The 24,733-nt window shown below is 37.9% G+C and overlaps 1 protein-coding gene across 3 annotated transcripts in view; it reads left to right on the top strand.

The window, feature by feature from the left end:
• The window catches only part of LOC126473401 (cyclin-dependent kinase 12), a 190,018-nt gene that overhangs the window by 94,737 nt on the left and 70,548 nt on the right, over window positions 1–24,733 (top strand). Inside the window, exon 14 of one of the 3 annotated variants that reach the window (XM_050100416.1) lies at window positions 7,203–8,015. The exons of the other annotated variants lie outside the window; for them this stretch is intronic. Within the exon in view, the coding sequence (XP_049956373.1) occupies window positions 7,203–7,231 (29 nt within the window). The 3' untranslated portion in view covers window positions 7,232–8,015. Of the gene's footprint in view, window positions 1–7,202; window positions 8,016–24,733 lie in introns of those variants that run through there. 3 annotated transcript variants of the gene reach the window in all.

Genomic DNA, 24,733 nt, shown 5'->3' with positions numbered 1-24,733 from the left:
AATGATTACAAATCATATGTATATCCCATCTTCGGACATTGCTCAAGTATGTGGAACCCGTATGAAAAAGGATTAAAGAGGGATAATGAACGTATATGAAGTAGGTCAGCACAGATGATCACAGGTTTGTTTCACTCGTGGGAAAACGCCAATAAAATGCTGAAAAACTTGAATTTACTGACACTTGAAAGATAAACACTAATTAAATGAAAAATCAGGAGATACTCTTTAGCCTAGTACCTCTTTCATTGGGACTGCAAAGACAAGATGATATTAAATGCAGCATTCACAGCAACTTGTAAGCAGCCATTCTTCTTACCCCAGATATTTAATTACAATGGGAATAAACCCTGACATCTGGTACAATGTTTAGTACTCTCTGTCATGCACTTCATAGTGATTTGCAGAGTATGTATGTAGATGTAGAGTTAATGGTGAGAGGTCAGTATGAATGGGATAGGGTGAGACTCACACATCATTAGAGCTTGTAAATAATGTTATCCAATTTACCAATAACTCAGAGTCCTTATCTAAAAACATGGTACTAGAACATTTCCAGTACCTGTTAACCCCAACTGCACACCCTTCAGCTGCCTTTCCATATCCCACCTGTTTTAGCTGCTCCTCAGTATTGGCTTTTACAATTAGTGTTTAAGACCTCAGTATCTGTGCCCTTGATTTTTTAGTGTGGAACTGGAAAACTGGCAACTAGTATAATAGATGAAGGGAGAGCCACTTTGAAATGTTGCATCATTTTGATGAACTGAAGGACGGGAAATGCAAGAACTTTATGTTAGCTGAATTTGTCACAAATACAAGGTCATATACAGCAGATGGTGTGCTTGCCACATCTGTGATTAGTCTATACGGTAATAAACATTTAAAGAATTTGGTGCAAAAAATGATTTCCATAGCAAATTTCTGAATTATCACAAATGCCATGTATGACTTTCACATGAATATGCAGTTTGAATTTTTGTTACAATGTTTTAATCTTGAGTACAAAGGGCAAAGCAGTTTTCTGCTATGTTTTTGGCAACTCTGTGTAAAAGAGGCAGAACTGAGCTTGTTTTCTCTTTAGTTGAAGAAAATAATTTTTACCCCACAGTTTGTTTTTACATAATTGCCACAGAATTTAGAATGTCATTTTAATTTGGTGATTTGGTTACAGCGTACATATACTACCACTGCTGTGTTGAGCTAAAGCCTATGTTTTTAAATAAGCAAGTGATTGCTGTGGAAATGGAGATGAAAAATTCTGCCCTTCTTTGTTTCTAATCAATCATATTTCTCTAATATCAGGGGACTGTAGCATTTGTATGCCTTGAATTAGTTTGTGCACTGGCCAGTAGTTGTGAATGGCAGGGAACAAGAGAAGACGTGCTCCTCAGGCCAGCCTTATACATTTTAAGCAGTGTTATTGGGTACATTACCACCATGAATGATGGACTCTTCTGCATAGAACAGTGGCAGAGTGACAGTGTTTTCATACACTTTTCAGTTACCTTCCATTTCATTGTGGCTGTGGGACCCCTAGGATCCCTATGAGAGCTGTAATCTGACTACTCCAAAGCTTAACAGAACCTCCATGATACTTCTTTGTGTGAAGAAGTCTTAGATTATACACTTCTAATATCTCCATTCCTAAATACGCAGCCGGCCGAAGTGGCCGAGCGGTTCTAGGCGCTACAGTCTGGAGCCACGCGACCGCTACGGTCGCAGGTTCGAATCCTGCCTCGGGCATGGATGTGTGTGATGTCCTTAGGTTAGTTAGGTTTAAGTAGTTCTAAGTTCTGGGGGACTGATGGCCACAGAAGTTAAGTCCCATAGTGCTCAGAACCATTTGAACCAATTTTGAACCTAAATACGCATGTCCTGTGAAAGAGATGTAGACTCTTTGGTCCACATTATGAGAGCAGTTCAGTGAGGATCCTTGTTTGAAGACAAATGTCCTTGCTAACAGAAGTTGGTGTTACCATTTTGTGCTGCCAACTGGTAAACAATCTTGAAACAAAAATGACACTACTTCATAGGTCAAATTTGGCTGCCATTTCCATAAATTGTGGAAAGTGCTTTTGGCTGAGATGGAAAAACTGCAGAATCATACAGTGGTTTGTTTTTAAATATGAAAAATGCCAAGATAAAAGTGAATTTGAATGCTGATTATTTTGGCCTTTGTCCTCCAATGCAAATGATTGGACATGGTTTGTGCAGATGTATTTACTGAAGAAAGCATTGAAACAGTCCTCAAATCAATTCTTACTGATTTTTTGGGGAAAAAAAAGAGCATGAAATACCAAAGGCCATAGATTTGTCAATTGGAATGTCAGCTAACATTTCACTTGATCAGTTGGCGATAAACAGGGTACCACTTTCGCTGAATATCGACCACAATGAGGTGTAGGTTTCAACATCAAAGTTATGTTTGGAGCAATGTAACTGAGGTCTGGAAAACATTTTATGGTTGTGTTGTCACCATCAACGAGACCAGTATTCATCATTATAACTCATAAATCTAGCAACAGTGAAAAGGATTTGTCCCAAAGAAAGTGCAGATTGTCTCATTTGCCAGAAAAGTTACAGTGATAACTTTTGGGCTGTAAAGTGCATCATACTCTATGGATTTCATAGAAAAAGGGTAACAATCACTGGACAATAATACTGTGAGGCATTATACTGCTTTAACAAGAAATGGAAGAAAATGCTGTCCTGTTTGGTGAAGAGAAAAGTGCTGTTTTGCTGCTAGCATGTGGCAACACATTCATCTACATTTGTTGCCACAATACTGTGTGAACTGCATTATGAACTGATGTTGCATTTACCTTATTTGCCCACCTGGCTGCCCTGCAGTTCTGTCTTGCTTCCACATGAAGAAATAGCCCACAGGTTAAAAAGTAAGATTAGTGGTTTTAAAAATATGATTGAGACATTAGAGAAAATGTATGAAGCTAAAAGAAGAGACTGCTGGAAAATAATGTCTTCTTTGGAGGAGGGGGGTGGGGGTCGGGGGGGGGGGGGGGGGTTCAGTCATATCTTTGTTCCCAACATAGGTGCTTGTTGAATTATTGAATCGCCCTTTGTACTTGCTTCCAATCATCCAGTGGTCAGCAGTCTTAAGAGTTTTTGGTTCTTATACCCCCCCCCCCCATCCCCCCCTCCATGAACGATGGACCTTGCCGTTGGTGGGGAAGCTTGCGTGCCTCAATGATACAGATAGCCGTACTGTAGGTGCAACCACAACGGAGAGGTATCTGTTGAGAGGCCAGACAAACATATGGTTCCTGAAGAGGGGCAGCAGCCTTTTCAGTAGTCGCAGGGGCAACAGTCTGGATGATTGACTGATCTGGCCTTGTAACACTAACCAAAATGGCCTTGCTGTTCTGGTACTGCGAACGGCTGAAAGCATGGGGAAACTACAACCATAATTATTCCTGAGGGCATACAGCTTTACTATATGATTAAATGATGATGGCGTCCTCTTGGATAAAATATTCCGGAGGTAAAGCAGTCCCCCGTTCGGATCTCCGGGTGGGGACAACTCAAGGGGACGTCGTTATCAGGAGAAAGAAAACTGGCGTTCTACGGATCGGAGCGTGGAATGTCAGATCCCTTATTCGAGCAGGTAGGTTAGAAAATTTAAAAAGGGAAATGGATAGGTTAAAGTTAGATATAGTGGGAATTAGTGAAGTTCGGTGGCAGGAGGAGCAAGACTTTTGGTCAGGTGAATACAGGGTTATAAATACAGAATCAAATAGGGGTAATGCAGGAGTATGTTTAATAATGAATAGGAAAATAGGAATGCACGTAAGCTACTACAAACAGCATAGTGAACGCATTATTGTGGCCAAGATAGATATGAAGCCCACAGTAGTACAAGTTTATATGCCAGCTAGCTCCGCAGATGACGAAGAGATTGATGACATGTATGATGAGATAAAAGAAATTATTCAGATATTGAAGGGAGACGAAAATTTAATAGTCATTGGTGACTGGAATTCGACAGTAGGAAAAGGGAGAGAAGGAAACATAGTAGGTGAATATGGATTGGAGCTAAGAAATGAAAGAGGAAGCCGTCTGGTAGAATTTTGCACAGTGCATAACTTAATCATAGCTAACACTTGGTTCAATATTCATGAAAGAAGGTTGTATACATGGAAGAAGCCTGGAGATACTGGAAGGTCGCAGATAGATTATATAATGGTAAGACAGAGATATAGGAACCAGGTTTTAAATTGTAAGACTTTTCCAGGGGCAGGTGTGGACTCTGACCACAATCTATTGGTTATGAACTGTAGATTAAAACTGAAGAAACTGCAAAAAGGTGGGAAACTGAGGAGATAGGGTCTGGATACACTGAAAGAACCAGAGGTTGTAGAGATTTTCAGGGAGAGCATTAGGGAACGATTGACAAGGATGGGGGAAGGAAATACAGTAGAAGAAAAATGGGTAGCTTTGAGGAATGAAACAGTGAAGGCAGCAGAGGATCAAGTAGGTAAAAAGACGAGGGCTAGTAGAAATCCTTGGGTAACAGAAGAGATACTGAATTTAATTGATGAATGGAGAAAATACAAAAATGCAGCAAGTGAAGCAGGCAAAAAGGAATACAAAAGTCTAAAAAATGAGATCGACAGGAAGTGTAAAATGGCTAAGCAGGGATGGCTAGAGGACAAATGTGAGGATGTAGAGGCTTATCTTTTGAGGGGTAAGGTAGATACTGCCTACAGGAGACCTTTGGAGAAAAGAGAACCACTTGCATGAATATCAAGAGCTCAGATGGAAACCCAGTTCTAAGCAAAGAAGGGAAAGCAGGAAGTTGGAAGGAGTATATAGAGGGTTTATACAAGGGCGATGTTCTTGAGGACAATATTATGGAAATGGAAGAGGAGGTAGATGAAGATGAAATGGGAGATATGATACTGCATGAAGAGTTTGACAGAGCACTGAAAGACCTGAGTCGAAACAAGGCCCTGGGAGTAGACAACATTCCATTAGAACTACTGATAGCCTTGGGAGAGCCAGTTCTGACAAAACTTTACCATCTGGTGAGCAAGATGTATGAGACAGGCGAAATTCCCTCAGACTTCAAGAAGAATATAATAATTCCAATCACAAAGAAAGCAGGTGTTGACAGATGTGAAAATTACCGAACTATCAGTTTAATAAGTCACAGCTGCAAAATACTAACGCGATTTCTTGACAGACGAATGGAAAAACTAGTAGAAGCCGACCTTGGGCAAGATCAGTTTGGATTCCGTAGAAATGTCGGAACACGTGAGGCAATACTGACCCTACGACTTATCTTAGAAGAAAGATTAAGGAAAGGCAAACCTACATTTCTAGCATTTGTTGACTTAGAGAAAGCTTTTGACAATGTTGACTGGAATACTCTCTGTCAAATTCTGAAGGTGTCAGGGTTAAAATACAGGGAGCGAATGGCTATTTACAATTTGTACAGAAACCAGATGGCAGTTATAAGAGTCGAGGGACATGAGAGGGAAGCAGTGGTTGGGAAGTGAGTGAGACAGGGTTGTAGCCTCCCCCCGATGCTATTCAATCTGTATTTTGAGAAAGCAGTAAAGGAAACGAAAGAAAAGTTCGGAGTAGGTATTAAAATCCATGGAGAAGAAATAAAAACTTTAAGGTTCACCGATGACATTGTAATTCCCTCAGAGACAGCAAAGGACTTGAAAGAGCAGTTGAACGGAATGGACAGTGTCTTGAAAGGAGGGTATAAGATGAACATCAACAAAAGCAAAACGAGGATAATGGAATGTAGTCGAATTAAGTCGGGTGATGCTGCGGGAATTAGAGTAGGAAATGAGACGCTTAAAGTAGTAAATGAGTTTTGCTATTTGGGGAGCAAAATAACTGATGATGGTTGAAGTAGAGAGCATATAAAATGGAGACTGGCAGTGGCAAGGAAAGTGTTTCTGAAGAAGAGAAATTTGTTAACACCGAGTATAGATTTAAGTGTCAGGAAGTCATTTCTGAAAGTATTTGTATGGAGTGTAGCCATGTGTGGAAGTGAAACATGGATGATAAATAGTTTAGACAAGAAGAGAATAGAAGCTTTTGAAATGTGGAGCTACAGAAGAACACTGAAGATTAGATGGGTAGATCACATAACTAATGAGGAGGTATTGAATAGAATTGGGGAGAAGAGGAGTTTGTGGCACAACTTGACTAGAAGAAGGGATCGGTTGGTAGGACATGTTATGAGGCATCAAGGGATCACCAATTTAGTACTGGAGGACAGCATGGAGGGTAAAAATCGTAGAGGGAGACCAAGAGATGAATACACTAAGCAGATTCAGAAGGATGTAGGCTGCGGTAGGTACTGGGAGATGAAGAGGCTTGCACAGGATAGAGTAGCGTGGAGAGCTGCATCAAACTAGTCTCAGGACTGAAGACCACAACAACAACAACAACCATATAAAACCTTTTTTTTTCATTTGCCTTGTTGAGAAGATATTCAGAAATGCTGAGTTTTTTGTGACAGTGCATTTGTGCATTTAAGGTTTTGCTGTTTCCAATGACACTGTGTTATCTAGAAGTGTATGAAGAAAAGTAATCGTGGCAGTAATAACAGTTCTTATTAAAACGTTCCTCTCTCTAGCATTGAGTTTAGTATTTCTTCTATTGAAGGTTTTGATGTTTTCCCATCTGTGGCTTTTATTGTCATGGTCACAGCTGTGACAGACTTAGGTACCCCTTCCAGATTTGTGGCTTGTCACTGGTACACCAGTCAAGTGAGAATCAAAAATTGATGCTGATTGAAAGCCTGAAATATCTGACATGTCGATATGTTAATAAAACGTTACAATGATTGTGGATGTATGGCAATTCAGGACACTCTCAGGGAGATATAACAGAGGAGAGAAGCAAATCACAAAGTCTGTAAACTAGGGATAAGATATAAACAAGCTCTGAAATTATAACAGTTTGAGTTAGTTTGGATATCTACTCACCATATATAGGAGATGTACAGGCACATTTAAAAAGTAAAGTAGGTTCTTGGACTCTATCTGAGACTGCTTCAGATGTAGAAAACATGCACACGCATCCGTGTCCCCCCCCCCTCCCCCCCCCCCCCCAGAAAAAAATCCACCAAGCTATGAGGGTAGTCATAAAGTATTAATTTTTTTTTCTTGATAAAATAAAATAATGAAACTGATTTTTTTTTTTGTTTTGTTTATTTGCAGTACATATCTGCAGTCCTGGTACACATTGAATTTTCCATTCTACAGTACCATAGCACACTGCTAGAGGAATCAAAATAAAGTGGCTCATTGACAAAGCAAAGTATCGTGTGGCAATTCATTTTCTGTATTTTAATGGGAACAGTGCCACATTAATCCATTCTGAGTGAGTGGGAGCGTACAGCAACAATACATCATCATACGACACAGTGATTTGATGGTGTAGACATTTACGTCCACTGTCATCAAACAAGTCTGAAAGGCAAGGAACAAAATGGCACATCATCTTGTTATGAAGAAATGAGAATTGCAGGAGAGGTGGAAACCCTGATGCTTGAAGACCAGTGTATCACAGTTGGGACAATAGTGAAAATCATTCGTAGGTCAGTTTCATTGTACATGAATTTTTGAAAATGATGAATTTTGCCACCCTCTGTATCTGCAACTGCTTGCACTCGTTCAGAAATCCTGTTGAATCAAGGCAGCAAGGGAAAAGTAACTGTGTCAGGTCCGTCCGGATGACTTCCTTATCTACTTAGTCACCGTAGATCAGTGCCGAGTGTATCACTATGACTTTGAGACAAGAAGGACTAACTTTGATGCAACATATTTTTGTTTGACCTCTACCAGTTACATATCTCAAAGATCATTTTTGACAGTTATTTCAGAATTATCCCCATGTCATTTTTTACTTGTACTGACAGAGACTGTGTCTCATAAGAGTTTTACTAGGTTGCTCAGAGAATGAAAAAATAAAAGTCAGTTAATTATTATTTTACGATATATATTATCTCTTACAGTTATATCCTATTATGTAAGTCACTAAGCCATATAATCAAATGGACCAGTTAATTCGAATAGTGTTTGCTGCATACACCTATTACAAAATAAACTACTAATTAAAGTACATGAAATCTGTATTCATTATCTGATTACCAGTGTAAACATTATTGCTGTTGCTAGTGTAACTATTATCACTATAATTACAACTATTACCATTATATGTCTCTCATTAGTTTATTCGTTATGGATACCATTTCCTTGTAGAAAAACATATTTAAACACATTTAGGTATATGTGTCACCACTAGACCCAACAGAAAGCTACATGAGTCAACAGCTACAGTCAATTGCTTACATAAGGCTTGGGTTGGCATGTTAGTGCAATTTCACATTGGCCTATATTTTGAATTGTACCATCACAGAACCTCTTTTCTGGAAAGTTTCACTCTTACTCAATATAAACTCCTGTAAATAGTTCTATTCGGTGGTCAGTGAGCTCGCGTATCCTCTCTGCAAAATATTGACTGACAGTAAGTGTAAATCACAATGAAATGATTGCAATGTTATCCCTAGCCTTCCCCCCTTGTTACAACAGTATTGTTGTCCAAGTGAAACCAGTTTGCTACTTTGAAATCTAGCATCCCTACTGTGACTTGTTGCATCTACATAGAAAGGAAAGTGCCATACTCTGTGTTCTGAATTATTCATGATATAGCTATTGTTTGTCTGTCTTTAATGATTTTATTCAAGTGATCATATATAGGCTGCTTCCAATCAGTTAGTGGCTTAAACAGTTTGACAGGTTAAAGAAGCTAAATGTTCATTTTTCCTGACTGTTATGCAGAAATATGTATGGTTTTCCACCCCTTTATTAAAGATGCCATTCTGTCTACCACAGTTACAATATGCAATATCTTTTTATTTTTAAAATTTTGTTTATACATATATCTGTATGAGTCTCCAATCCAAGTATTTTATGCAGTTGTGTTTGATTGACATTCTTGAATCAATAGAAGGAGCATCTTTCCCTGATCTTCATATGTGACAGATGTATTGTCAATGTGAAAGCTACATTGGTGTAATAAAGAGAGCACATGCTAACTTAAACAGTGCTGAAGATGCAAGCTATGGGCCCAGATAGTAGCCCTGTACCACACAGCAGATCCCAGTGTAGATCGTTGGCATGACTGCAGTCATCTAAGAGTACACTGGAACCTTCGGTCACTGTCTTCCTTTCTTCATGTTCAATACCTGCTTTTAATCCCAGTTGTTATGGATGCCACTCACACCAGTAATATTCCGAGATTGATTGCATGAGTGTTTTATAAACCATCTCCTTTATAGATTGATTGCATTTTCAGGTAGGAAAACTTCCTGCAATATGTCCTTTATTCCTGCAATTCCTCTTGCCTCATCCTTTGCTAGTCCCTGCCCTCCACATACTACCCTCTTCCCTGATCCCTCTCCAACACTACACAGCCTTCTGTTCTGCCAATGCACTGACAGTCTTTTTTTCTCTCCTGTTACTCTTCCACTCCTCCCCACCCTCTTCCAAACCATACTTCCTGACTGCACCTCGCAGCCCTACTCTGTCCCCTCCATGTCTCTGCATGTTCTCCAAAGTAACAGTACACCTTACCCCTCCCCTGCCGTACTATCCTTACCCCACTACCCATGCCAAATTGCTACTCCCATCAGGTGCAGTTTCAGTCTGTAGTCTGGCTACAGTGGCTGAAGACAAAGATTGTGTGTGAGATTTGTTGGTTAAGTGTGTTTGTGTTTAATATCTCAGAAGAAGGCCTTTTGGACAAAAGCTTAAATGCCTAGTATTATTTTTGTTGTGCCTGTTTGCAACTCTGTCTCTCCTCTATAAGCTGAGCTGCAATCTATCCTTTTCATAACTTCGTTGTTATTCCATCCTGTACTTTCCATTGTTTAGTTGGTACACCTGTGTATTTGCAAGAGTTGATTAATTCCAGTTGTCACTCATTGATATTGTACTCATAGGATACTATGTTCTGTATTTTGTGAAGTGCATTTTTGAACATTTAGAACAAGCTGCCAATTTTTACTCCACTTTGATGTCTTATCAAGATCTGTATTAGTACAGGATGTTTAAGACAGTATTTCATTATTGATAACTGCATCATCTGTAAAAAGCGTGAGGTTAATGTTAATGTAGAGTATAAACAGCAAGGGTTCCAACACACTTTCGGTGTGCAGCCTGAAATTTGATGTGCTTCTGCCAGTGGCTTTTTATCAAAGATAATATGCTGCATCTTCCCTATGAAAAACTTTAGCGTGGTCACAAATTTTATTTGATACCCCATATGATAGTAGTTCTGTAATAATCATTAGTGAGGTTCCGAGTCAATTACTTTTGCAGAGATTGGACCCATCCATTTTCTAGCAGCTCAATAATTGTAATTATTTATTTTCTTTTGTTACATTGACATGGAGTAGAGGTGGGGGGTGATCACTACATCATTCTTTGAGACAATTATTAAGTAGTATCACTATTCTTATTTTACGCTTGTAGTGAGGTCTTACAAGAATTGTGTCATGTATGGAAATAATATTTCCTTCCTATATAATGATTCCAGTTTCCTTTGAGATATCAGTGTCTGGACTACTAGTTTTTTTATGATGTTAATCACATGAACCAGATGCAATGGAGCAAATTATTACAGATTTAAATATTTTATTTGTTATCTTGCTGTTGTTGATTTCATCCCAGAGAATGAGGGTCAATTTTGTGTCACTAGCAACTTAAACGTTGCACACACATCTTGGAATCTTCATGAATCTGTTACACACTGTGCATCATCAGTAATCAATCCTAGTACTGCAGTTTTGCTGTGCCTTTATGACAGTTATACAACTGCATTGAATTATACATTCAATATGTGCTGGTTTGTTTTTACGGTTCATGTAATACTACTGAGCCGTGTTACTTGCAGTGTGAATTCCGTACATAGGAAACACAGTTCTAAAGAGAAAAAGAACACTGAGATGAACTGGAGAGTGTAAAATAAAGTAAACAAATTCTCATGTTGCTGGATGGAACATAGTTACTGAGTGAGGTGACATAGAGGTTAGCACAGTGGACTCACTTTTGGGAGAACAATGATCCAAATCCATGTCTGACCATTCACATTTAGATTAGCTGTGATTCTCCCCAAATTGCCCCAGGTGAATGGTGGGTTTCTTCTTTTGATGAGGTGCAGCCAATTTCCTTCCCCATCCTTGACAAAGTCCGAGTTTTTATTCCTCTCTAATGACCTCAAAGTCAACAATATGTTCCTTCCTTCCTTGAACCTAGTTTCATTGTGCAAATTTTTCCTTAACTGTTTCATGTGGAACTTCATGTAATTTAATGTTCTGACACAGTGCTGTGTTAGGTAGCATACTTTTTGTGATGTTGTTATTTGCAAATTATGCTGTCATTGAGAATTGTACAAAATGAGTTTTTCTGTGATAAGTTAGCCTAGCTGTAGAAGTCTCTGACTGAAGTGTCCCTACAAATGTAGAGAATATCTTGTGATGTTGCAGTTTAGCAGGTGAATAAGACAGCTAACCAGTTGCAAAAAAATGGTGGTTTTCAACTAACCTTAACCGTGGTTTCAGTGGATTTAAACCTGTCTTCTTCAGAAATTACACCATGTATTACAATGAAAACATAATGGACCAATATTATGTGACATACAAAAGCTACTATCTCGAACAATTTTAGGCATGTCACAAACAACATGATATATACCAACATAGGAAAACTAGTACTTACAAACTTCACATTACCAAACATTCAGTCAGTAAAGCGATGTAACATTTCCACATGAAATGTGTCGGCAATGTTCTGTACATATACTTGTAAAAGTTAAGGCCCTTAAAATCAAGGGCTTGTCATATCAGTAAAATCAATCACATAAAATGCCAGACCCTGTTGAGAGCTATGTACTGATTGAGGGAGAATGGAGAGTGTGGATACCAGGAAATAAATGATGAGCTACATGTGCCGATAGCATGTATGTTTGGCAGCATAACCAGCCAATAAGCATAAGCACATCAAGTTACTAACAGAATTAAAGAAATACACAATGCCAATAAACGAGTGTAGAATAAAATGTTGAAAAAGATAAATACATATTAAAATATTCTAGCACACATTAAGACCCTTGTAGGACCATTAGTACATTATTGTACAAAAATAATAATGTCTGTGCATAAGTAAGTTATTACAAGCGTAACGACAGTAAACAGATTAATATGACCTATAGTAAATCATTGTACAGGAAGTAATAACACTAGTGCATAAACACACTATTACACATAATTACAGTAAAGAGCAAAAACTCCTAGGTCCCTGTATAGTGAAAAATGTAGATTAAATGGACTACTTGCAAAGGCTATCAGCAGTCATTAAGTGTTTTTTTTTTTATATAAATACAGCATTGGTTTGAACTCATTAAATAGTTGTCTACAGCTGAGCTGCAACTGATCATTTAGTAAATTACCATCTCTGCACTCTAGATGTTTATAGGTATTTAGTTCTCCCCAAAGGTCCATCCTGCACCCTTTGACCTCTGTGAAGATTAGTTGTCTTTTTCCACACTGGCTGTTTATGCCACCAAGCATAAATGTTCATCGGCACTTTTGCCTCAGGATTTGTTTCCTGGTATCTCTGCTCTCCACTCTCCCTCACTTAACGAGTAGCTCTTAACGTGTCTGGCATTTATATGATTGATTTTACTGATGTGACAAGCCCTTGATTTTTAAGGGCCAACACCTGTTGTAGGTAGTGGTTTCTGTATGACACATAATATTGGTCCATGGTTTTTTTGTTGTAATTTATTGTGTTGCACTGTATGCAGGTTTGTTCTTCTGGAGATTACAGGTGTAAATTCTTTGAAACCATAGTTAAAGTTAATTGAAAATCACAATGTATTACAACTGGTTGGCTGTCTTGTTTACTTGCTGTTCTGTAATCATTGCTGAAGTATAGCTTCGTTCAAAATATTGAAGTTCCTGCCTGCCGAGGTATCTAAAGCTGTTTCTAAATATAGGGACATCAAACTGAAAATAGTAGAAACACGTACGACCATTGACTTTAATAAACTGTGTTTGAAGTCAGACATAATTCCTGATTACATGAAATTGTACATAGATGTGAAGCAGTGTAACAAAGAGCCTTCCATCAAAAGGAAACTAGTGCAGCAAGTCATTTCTGATAAGACAGTACAACTTCATAGAAAGAAAGACAATTTAAATGGTGAAGCCTATTGTTTGCATTTGTTTTTATTTAAATATTTTAAGGAACTTTATAAATTTCAAATTGATTGTATCTGGGATAGTATTAATGATAACAACATAGATAAAATTAGGGCTAGACATGAAAAGAAATTTTAAAAGTCCAGCAATAATAGTGCCAATGCAGTTAACAATGGTGTGAAACATCAGTTTTACTATAGAGTGCTTAATAAAACAGACATTACTTTTGCACAGGCTGAGAACAATTTGTTACATAAAAGGCTTGAGTACAATCTAATTTTCCAGCTTAAGAAGTTGGATTGAAATCTCTTAAAACTGGATAAGATCAATCAGGTCAAAATTGCACTTGAATGCAATAACGTAATAGATAAAGAACTAAGCTGTCTATATCATTTTTTGTAGCACTATAGTCTTATGTCTGAACAAGAGATGTAATTGATAATTCTTCCGAATCTGAAGAATCTGAACATGATTGTGAAATGCCAAGAAAGACAGTTAGTCTACATTTAGCATTTCATATTCTCTCTACTTCAACCCTCATCATTGTTTTACTTCCAAAGTAGCAAAAGTCATTTCCTAATGTAATCCCCTCAGCATCACCTGATTTAATTCCTTGCTTAAACATGATTTCATTCTTGCCATAAACTGTTCTTAATTATATACAAAACAACAAAATCCCACAAAAACAATTCTTCCTCTTTCCAGACAACTGACGTATATTATTATTGTTGTGATCTGTAGCCTGTGTTGCCATGCTGGTTTTGTGGGTTTCTTCTGTGTGTTGGTTGGTTCTGATCTCTGCCTAGTGTGTATATTTAGTGTAGTGAGTGCTCCTATATAAACCAGTAGTTGTAACTCTTCCATAGTTGTATTTTCATTTATTTTGTTGTGTATTATTGTGTTGATAGTTGTTATTGTTGTTTCGACTTGTGGGTTATTTGGTGGTCTATGCAAGAATGGTCTAATGCCTGTATTTGTGTCTTTGTATTCTATATATGTCAGCTGAAATTTTTCTTCTATATATAACATGTGTGTCAATCTGTGTTCTATTTGTGCTTATTCTGGTGGCTGTCTTAAGATTTCGTTTTCCTCTGATTTTTTAACTGATGTGTGTTGTTCTTTGTTTGTTTGCTCTGGGATGTTTGAGTCCATTACTGTATTTTCTTCTTCTTCTGATTGCACATTATTTTGTTCCAGTATTTGTTGTTTGATGTTTTCTAATTCCGACTGGGGTATCCTGTTATTTCTGATTATTACACGGATCTGAGCAGCTAGTCGTTGTTCTATTAAAAATTTTAATTCTGGGTTTCTGGTAATAAATGTTGTGTATACTTGTGATCTGTATCCAGTTGTGTTGGTTCCTAAGTTTGTTGCTTGGTAATAACAGAACATGAAGTGTCGGTTAACTTCATCTGACCATCTCATCCTCTGTCTTTGTTTTCCTTCTAGAGTGGTTGCAGGAAGCATATCCTGCAAAATACTTCTATTTGGATTTAAATCATTTTCCGTGTGGCTAGCAGTGTCATTACCATTGTGAACGGGCATAAGGTTCAAGCGTCGTCCCTGACTATGACAGTGCTTGTCCGAGGCTTCATTAGTTCTGTCCTGAACCAACTAATCACACTAAAAGGGGGGTTAGCCCTAGTAGTGGTTTGTTCTTTTCGTCGCCTTTTACGACTGGCAGAACATACCGGAGGCCTATTCTTTTCCCGGGCCTCCACGGGTTTTATTATTGTTATTATTATTATTATTATTATTATTATTATTATTATTATAATTGACAGCAGATGCTATTAATTTCACATTCTGATTATTGTCTGTATTAAAAAAATTTTGAACACCCAGAATGTATACCTATGAGTTGCCACTGGTCCCAAGGTCAGCACCTTCTTTCTTTGGAATTGGAATTATTCCATTCTTCCTGCAGTCTCAGGGTATTTCGCCTGTCTCATACATCTTGCATACTGGCAGAATGTAGATGAGTAATGATAAGAAAAACATTTCTGAATATGAGAAATTTGTTAACATCAAATATAAGTTTAAATGTTAAGAAGCCTTTAATGAAGGTGTTTGTCTGGAATGTATCCTTGTATGGAAGTGAAACACAGATGATAAGCAGCTGAAACAAGAAGAGAATAGAATCCTTTGAAAAGTGGTGCTACAGAATAATGCTGAAGATTAAATGGGTACTGAATGGAATTGGGGAGAAAAGGTATTTGTGGCACAACTTGACTAAAATAAGATGTCAGTTAATAGGAGACGTTTTGGGCCATTAAGAAATTGACATTTGAGGGAAGTGTTGGGAGTAAAAATTGTGAGAGGAGACCAAGGGAAGAATAGAGTAAGTGGGTCCAAACAGCTGTAGGTGCTGTAGTTATTCAGAGATGTAGTAGTTTTCACAGTATAGATTAGCAAGAAAAGCTGCAGTATACCAGTATTTGGACCAAAGACCACAGCAGCGGCAACAACAACAACAACAACAACAACAACAACAACGACGAAGAAAACACAATGTAGTGACGAATTTGACTGGAAATAAAATGGCTTTTGTCCACTTAACCACACATTTGATGATTCACCTTCAGCACACAAGTGCCAACAATGGGGTGATCCAAGTATTTTGTCATTCTTTATGCTATTTTAACATAGGATATGATGAAATTTGTGATCGATAAAAAACTATCAGTTTTATTTGTTCATCAAGAAAACTGCTCCAAAATCAGTGCATTATTGTCTATCAAAGATAGATATAGGATATGAAGAAATGTATTATTTCATTGTTATTTGTCATCTCATGCATTCTGTGAAAAAGCTAAAATTAATGAAAATTGCTCCAGGGATGTTCCTATGAACAGTTCAGTTTACAATGAAATTATGTGCAGATACCATTTTGTTTTATTTTTGAGAAAGCTACATTTCAATGACAACTCTGTCGATAACACAAGAGACTGATTATTTAAAAACAGGATCACGGTCGGTAAAGTTCGTATGGGATTCTGTTGTGCATTTAATCCACATCAGAAGCTCTGCAATGGCCAAAGCCTTTTGTCATCCAAAGGACTTTTATCTTTCAAATAAGTCATTCCATAAAAATGTTTGATGTTTGGAATGAAAATGCTTTTGCTGTGTGACAGTCACACTAGCAATGCCTTAGATTTCATAGTTTGTTCACGGGCAACAGAAACTGGGTTCTACAGTTAGGTTAAAAGTTATGAAACTCTGCCATTGATGGCCTTTATCCACTTTATCCCTCATGTGCAACAAACCAGCATAGTCTGTACACTAGTGGAAAGTAACCAATGATGTGTGATCTAAAAGCATCCACTAAACTAAATTCATTATTTCTTCATTTATTAGATTGAGGAATACATACAGTACAGTACATATTATGAACATTTGCATATGATGGCATACTAAACTACTGATGTATACTATGTATACTGAAAGTGACATGTAACTTTTCGAATGGGCCACCAAAACTGGATCAGAAAGTACTGAAGGAAAATATTCCTTTATATGTATATGGATTTGTAACAACCATAAATTTTCAGAGCAGCTTAAAAGCAAAAAACTGATTTTCACACCTGGAGTAACATTCATCTCAGTGGTGACGAATTTTAGAGTGACAAGAGGAGACATCGTACAAAGCACTCCAGAAATATTCAGCACTGGGTGAGGCAGGTTGTTCATGTAACCCTGCCCAAGGTAGAATCCCAAATGTACGCTACATAGTATGGGTAGATGCAATAGGCAGTAATGATACAGGCACTTCTGCAGTTGTTAAAGGGCTAACAAAAGAAGTTTGTGGATAATAGGGGGGTAGTAAAAATTGTAGAGGGAGACAAAGGTTTGACTGTGGTAGGCAGGTTTAAATGGATGTAAGCCACAGTAATTGTGCATAGATGAAGAGGCTTATGCAGAATAGATTTATTCGAAGAGTTGCACAAAACCAGTCCTTGGACTGAAAGCCACAAGAACAATATGGAAAGTAAGTACGATACACACATGCTGGTAAATTTCGTCCCACATCCCAATAGTCCAATGTTTACATTGATACCTTACTGTAGAACATCCTTTCTGTTGTATATGTGGCCATTAATACTTGTTAATGTGCTATAGATGTGCATCAAGGTATCTTTGTATGAGGAGTTTCCTAAAACAGAAGTAAGTAACACATGTTAGGTAGGTACGTAAAATCAGGTACAAATAGAAGCTTAATGTAAACTGTCTCTGACAGACCTTATTCCACAGGAAGAAATACTGACATAGGACACCATTACTTGCATTTTCCAGCATAACCATTATGTCTGGCAAAACATTTGTTAATTATTGTGCCTCGCATAGATTGAATCTGAGATGCAAGGGAAATTCTGAACATTCTGGCCTAACACAAAAATGATATGTTGTGAAGTTTCTGAAAACTAGGTTCAATTCCTTACATGTGACAACTGTCCAGACATTGAAATCTTAAGACTGTCATGAGACATAGATAAAATTGACTCAAGACTCTGATCAGGTGCTTTTTTTAAGGTGTTTAACCCCAATGTAAGCAGAAGACGAATTAGATTTAGCGTTAAAGATTCTCCCACCAGCTTTGTTTTTTCAATGGTTGGGCCAATGTTAAAGTGCAGTTGTATAGTCAATGTATGTGATCAGCATGCAACTTGCCCAAAAACATGTGCTACTAAAGATTTACAAAAAATTGACACTTATGGACTCTTTTGTGATTACCAACAGGACATTGAATAAACATTACTCAGGCATGTTTAGACTAGTTTAAAACTAATTTCAGAGATTCTCTGATATTCTATAGCAACGGACAAAATGTGGGTTCAACATCATATGTTTTAGAGATGAAGGAACAATCAAAATGATTAATAACAAAAAGAGAAAGTGGCTAAAGAAAGCAATAGGAGTACCATCTGGAGCAAAAGTCATAGTTTGCTTGCTAGTATTCTTGTGGTTTGAATTCACAGACTATGGGTGGTAATGATAGGAGTATAGTGTACAAGTTGAAGCATGCTGTTTGTGCCAAACACTTATACCTTGAAAAGATGAAAGTTCTCGTGCATCACAATGGTACAGCCATACTCAAATTTTGAATTATTGCTGCATAACTACACAAAATTAATTTGAAGTACTTCCAAATTCACTATACTTGCCAGATTTGCCTCCAATGGATTACTTTCTGTTACCAAACCTAAAGAAATGGCTTAGCTCAACCTGATCCATATTTTTCCCAGTTGTACAAATCTTATTTTATTGTAGGCACTAAAATGTTGGAAAGTATATCTGAACACCTCTTAAATAAGGAGATAATTCAGAGGGTTCCTTTTCCAGGATACAGGTTGGCTGGCAGCTTTTCGAGGAGCTCTTTGCGGTGTGGGGGAGTAGCCATGTATGTGAAAAACGGCATCCCATTTGAGTCAATTGATGTTTCAAAGTACTGCACTGAAAAGGTGTTTGAATGTTGTGCAGGTGTGGTTAAATTTAACGGAGCTAAACTTCTAACTGTTGTTATTTATAGATCCCCAGACTACGATTTCACAACATTTTTGCTAAAGCTAGAGGAGGTTCTTGGTTCACTTTATAGGAAATACAAAAAGTTAGTTATATGTGGTGACTTCAATATTAATTGTATAAGTGATTGTGCAAGGAAGAGGATGCTGGTAGACCTCTTTAATTCATATAATCTTATGCAAACCGTATTCTTTCCAACGAGAGTGCAAGGGAACAGCAGAACAACCATAGACAACATTTTTGTTCATTCCTCATTAGAAGGGCATTCTGTTAGCAGAAAGGTGAATGGCCTTTCAGATCATGATGCACAAATTTTAACTTTAAAAGATTTTTGTGCTGTAACACGTGTGAAATATAGTCATCAGCTGTTCAGGAAAGCTGATCCAGTTGCTGTAGAGACCTTTGTAAACCTTATAAAGGAACAAGAGTGGTAAGATGTTTATAGCGCTGATACAGTAGACGATAAATATAATGCTTTTCTCATGCTCTTTGAAAGTTGCTTTCCGTTAGAACGTTTAAAACAGGGTACTAGCACAAACAGGCAGCCTGGGTGGCTGACTAGAGGGATAAGAATATCTTGTAGAACAAAGTGGCAATTATATCAAAACATTAGAAACAGTCAAAATCTAAATGCAGCAGCCCATTACAAACAGTATTGTAAGGTGCTTAAAAATGTTATTAGGAAGGCAAAAAGTATGTGGTATGCAGATAGAATAGCTAAGTCTCAGGATAAAATTAAAACCATATGGTTAGTCGTAAAGGAAGTTGCTGGTCTGCGGAGACAGGTCGAGGATATAGAATCAGTTCGTAGTGGGAATGTCCGTGTTACTGATAAGTCACATATATGTACAGTATTTAATAATCACTTTCTGAATATAGCAGGTGAACTAAATAGAAATCTAGTCCCAACATGGGAATCATATAGCGCTCTTAGAAAAAAGTGTTCCGAGACTGTTACCTGAAATGCTCCTCCATGATACTGACAAGAGGGAGATTGAGTTAATAATTAAATCACTAAAGACCAAGAACTCGCATGGATATGACGGGGTATCTAGCAGAATACTGAAGTATTGTTCTATGTATGTTAGCCCAGTTCTCAGCCATATCTGTAACTTTTCCTTTAGGAGTGGTCGGTTTCCTGACCGATTAAAGTACTCGGTAGTGAAGCCACTTTATAAAAAGGGAGACATTGATAATGTTGACAATTTTAGGCCTATTTCTATGCCATTGGTGTTTGCTAAAGTTATCGAGAAGGTTGTATATACAAGGTTACTGGAGCATTTAAATTCACATAATTTGCTGTCAAATGTTCAGTTTGGTTTTAGAAATGGTTTAACAACTGAAATTGCTATATTCTCTTTTCTCTGTGAGGTTTTGGATGGATTAAATAAAAGATTGCGAACGCTAGGTGTTTTCTTTGATTTAACGAAGGCTTTTGACTGTGTTGACCACAAAATATTGCTACAGAAGTTGGACCGTTATGGAGTAAGGGGAGTAGCTTACAATTGGTTCACCTCTTACTTTAAGAACAGAAAGCAGAGGGTAATTCTCCGCAATATTGAGAGTGGTAGTGATGTTCAGTCCCAATGGGGCACTGTTAAGTGGGGCGTTCCCCAAGGGTCGGTGCTGGGGCCACTGCTGTTTCTTATTTATATAAATGATATGCCTTCTAGTATTACAGGTGATTCAAAAATATTTCTGTTTGCTGATGACACCAGCTTGATAGTGAAGGATCTTGTGTGTAATATTGAAACAGTAACAAATAATGTAGTTCATGAAATAAGTTCGTGGCTTGTGGAAAATAATTTGATGCTAAACCACAGTAAGACTCAGTTTTTACAGTTTCTAACTCACAATTCAACAAGAACCGATATTTTGATCAGATAGAATAGGCATATTATAAGTGAGATGGAACAGTTCAAGTTCCTAGGCATTCGGATAGATAGTAAGCTGTTGTGGAAAGCCCATGTCCAGGATCTTGTTCAGAAGCTAAATGCTGCTTTATTTACCATTAGAACAGTATCTGAAATAAGTGACACTTCAACACGAAAAGTAGTCTACTTTGCATATTTTCATACGCTTATGTCGTATGGTATTATTTTTTGGGGTAATTCTTCTGATTCAAAAAGGGTATTTTTGGCTCAAAAACGGGCTGTTCGAGCTATATGTGGTGTAAGTTCGAGAACCTCTTGTCGACCCCTATTCAAAAATCTGGGAATTCTGGCATTGCCCTCACAGTATATATTTTCTTTAATGTCGTTTGTTGTTAGCAATATTAGCCTATTCCCAAGAGTTAGCAGCTTTCACTCAGTTAATACTAGGCAGAAATCAAATCTGCATGTAGAATGCACTTCCTTGACTCTTGTGCAGAAAGGAGTGCAGTATTCTGCTGCATCCATTTTCAATAAGCTACCACAAGAACTCAAAAATCTTAGCAGTAGCCCAAACTCTTTTAAGTCTAAACTGAAGAGTTTCCTCATGGCTCACTCCTTCTATTCTGCCGAGGAGCTCCTGGAAGAGCTAAAAAATTAAGCAAATTCCAGTGTTACATTGTTGATTTTCTTCATTTAAACGTACGACTTGTCACCTGAATATGTTTTTTTATATTTCATTTTATCTGTTTCTAATATCGTGTTATAATTTCATGTATTGACTCGTTCCATGACCATGGAGACTTCTCCTTAATTTGGTCCCACGGAACAATAAATAAATAAATAAAAAAGTCATTGGATTAACAGTATTAATTTACAAGGTGGTGGTGGTAAAAAATAACATGATTCCACATTCAATAGGATTATGTCTGGTAAAGTACTGTGAGTTTTAAATCAACCTTTTAAGTTGAGAACTACTTTACTTTTTATCTGTTTTTTATTTTGTGTTGATGTTAATTATTTTGTGAAGTGTCCTGGGTGTTTTTGTTGATTTTGTGTTATAGCTATATGATTCTTTTTGCTATTGATAATGCACTACACTTTTGGTTGCTTTCCATATGCATTTTATGTCATTTTATTTGAACTGTTTTACATAGAATTACCATAATTTTCAGTATTAATTTGTTCAATTAGTTTGCATTGTTTTACATACACCAAGTGCTTTGTTATTACATACTAATCCCTAAAATATGGAAGTAGTATTTGTTTCGTATCATTAACATCTAAACTTGTACTCCTCAAGGCATCTCCTGGTGTCTGGCAGAGGGTTCATCTTGGAACACTATAATTTTCATCCCTTCTTTCCCAGTTATGCATGGTGCACTGTGGCAAGCATCTTTGTGAGCTTTAATTTATCAGATTTTGCAGTCATGATTGTTTAATAAGATGTATATGTCACAGCAAATAATATGTTGCTTAATTATCCTTGATATCTGCATTTTCATGATTTTATTGATAAACAACTCTGTGACACACAACGCAACACTTTGCTTATAGTTTCCTGCAGCAGAGTGTGCACTGATTTGAACTTCCTTGTTATATTAGAACATCAATAGATTCTGCCCATGCCTGGATAATTGCAAATTACTCAGCTGCTAATGACGACAGCAACAAAATCCATCACTTGTGGGGGAAGGAAAGAGTACATCCCATGCTGGTTAGAAAAATGTGAGAAACTATTGGATGACTTTAAAACAACTGAAGACAATGAAGTTGCTGAATCAAGCACTTAAATCAACAATGGAGAAATAGCTGAAGGAGACAGTATACCCTCTTAACTTTACACATTCCAGTCATAAACAATGGGATTTATTACAGAAACATGGAGGAGCAAAGCAGATGAAAACTGGAGCTACTACACTGAAGAGTCAAAGAAACTGGTACACCTGCCTAGTATTGTGTAGGGCCACTGTGAGCACGCAGAAGTGCCGCAGCATGATATGGCATGAACTTGACTAATGTCTGAAGTAGTGTTGGAGGCAATTGATACCATGAATCCTGCAGTACTGTCCATAAATCCGTAAGAGTATGAGGAGCTGGAGATCTCTTCTGAACAGCACATTGCAAGCCATCCCAGATATGCTCAATAATGTTCATGTATGGGCAGTCTGGTAGACAGCAGAAGTGTTTAAACTGAGAAGAGTATTCCTGGAGCTACTCTGTAGCAATACTGGATGTGTGGGGTGTCATGTCATCCTGCTGGAACTGCCCATGTCTGTCGGAAAGCACAATGGACATGAATGGACGCAGGCGATCAGACAGGATGCTTACGTACATGTCACCTGTCAGAGTCGTATCTAAATGTCTCAGGGGTTCCATATCACATATCACTCCAGCTGCATATGCCCCACACCATTTCAAACCCTCCACCAGCTTGAACAGTCCCCTGCTGACATGCAGGGTCCATGAGGTTGTCTCTATTCAATTTGAAATGAGACTCATCTGATCACGCAACATGTTTCCAGTCATCAACAGTCCAATGTCAGTGTTGAAAGGCCCAGACGAAGCATAAAGCTTTGTGTCATGCAGTCATCAAGGATAAACAAGTGGGTCTTCAGCTCTGAAAGCCCATATTGGTTCGCATGCTGACTCTTGTTGATTGCCCCGCACTGAAATCTGCAGCAATTTGTGGAGGAGCTGCACTTCTGTCACGTTGAACGATTCCCTTCAGTCATCATTGGTCATGTTCTTGCAGGGCCATTTTCTGGCCACAGCAGTGTCGGAGATTTGATGTTTTACCAGATTCCTGACAATCACAATACACCCATGAAATGGTTGTACATGAACATCCCCACTTCATTGCTACCTCGGAGATGCTGTGTCCCATCACTCATGTGCCAACTGAAACACCACATTCAAACTCACTTAAAAATCTTGTTAACCTTCCATTGTAGCAGCAGTAACTGATCTAACAACTGCACCAGACACTTGTTGTCTTGTATAGGCGTTTCTGACCGCAGCACCATGTTCTGCCTGTTTACGTGTCTCTGTATTTTAATATGCAAGGCTATATCAGTTTCTTTGGCATTTCAGCATAGCATCTTGCCCTGCCAGATTGCTTTCATACTTAAGAAAAAATAAAAAATAAAACATAGTAGTTGAGAAAAGAAGGAAATGTCTAGAAAGCTGAACGACTATTTAGAAAATTTGCATTGGCTAAGTCTTGTATGTTGAAATAACATAGCCTCAGTGTCTTTAATTGCACATTCAATTGATTTTGGTGACACAGACATTGCTCTGAAACAAGTGAAAAACCATAAGACCCCAGATGTATGTGGTGTACTACTGGACTTTTTGAAAAATTGGATCCAACCAAAATCTGGTTGGCCAGATTCTTCATGGAAATAGTTGACTCTGTAAAACTACCAAAGCTATTGATGGAGGTAAAGGTGATTGCAATAATTAAACCAGAGAAAACAGCAGGAGATCTGAAGCACTTTATACCTATCTCTTTACTGTGTACCACCTACAAATTGTTTGAGAGGGTATTGACTTTGAGATTAATGCCACTTATCAAAAAGCTGCTGTTGGTGGAACAAACTAGTTTGAGGAAAAACAGGAATTGCAATGAATGAGTATTGACACTGACTACATACATAGAAAGAGGCACCGAGTGATGTGGCACACTGGTTAGCACATGACTTGGATTCGGGAGGGCGATGGTCCCAATCCACATCCAGCTATCCTGATTTCCCTAACTGGCTGAGGCAAATACCGGGATGGTTCCTTTGACAGCATGGCGGATTTCCCAAATCCGATGGGACCAGTGACCTTGCTGTTTGGTTCACTCCCCCAAACCAACCAACCAAATGAAAGAGGTATCCAAGATGCAATGAAGACAGGACTAATGCAAGTAATTTTGCTGGATCTGTTGCGAGCGTATGACAGTCCGCATCCAAAATCTGTTATGTAAACTCGCAGAAGTCACCAAATCCAAGCAAAAACTGAAGATCATGAAATCTGTGCTAGTGGAGAGAACTTATCTGAAGAGTCCATCTGAAAAAAATAAGCAATGTTAGAACACTTAACAACT

This window comes from Schistocerca serialis, chromosome 4 (genome assembly GCF_023864345.2).
Source record: "Schistocerca serialis cubense isolate TAMUIC-IGC-003099 chromosome 4, iqSchSeri2.2, whole genome shotgun sequence".
Classification (NCBI taxonomy): domain Eukaryota; kingdom Metazoa; phylum Arthropoda; class Insecta; order Orthoptera; family Acrididae; genus Schistocerca; species Schistocerca serialis.
The sequence above is the reverse complement of the archived record's forward strand: the minus strand, read 5'-3'. Positions and strand labels throughout refer to the sequence as shown.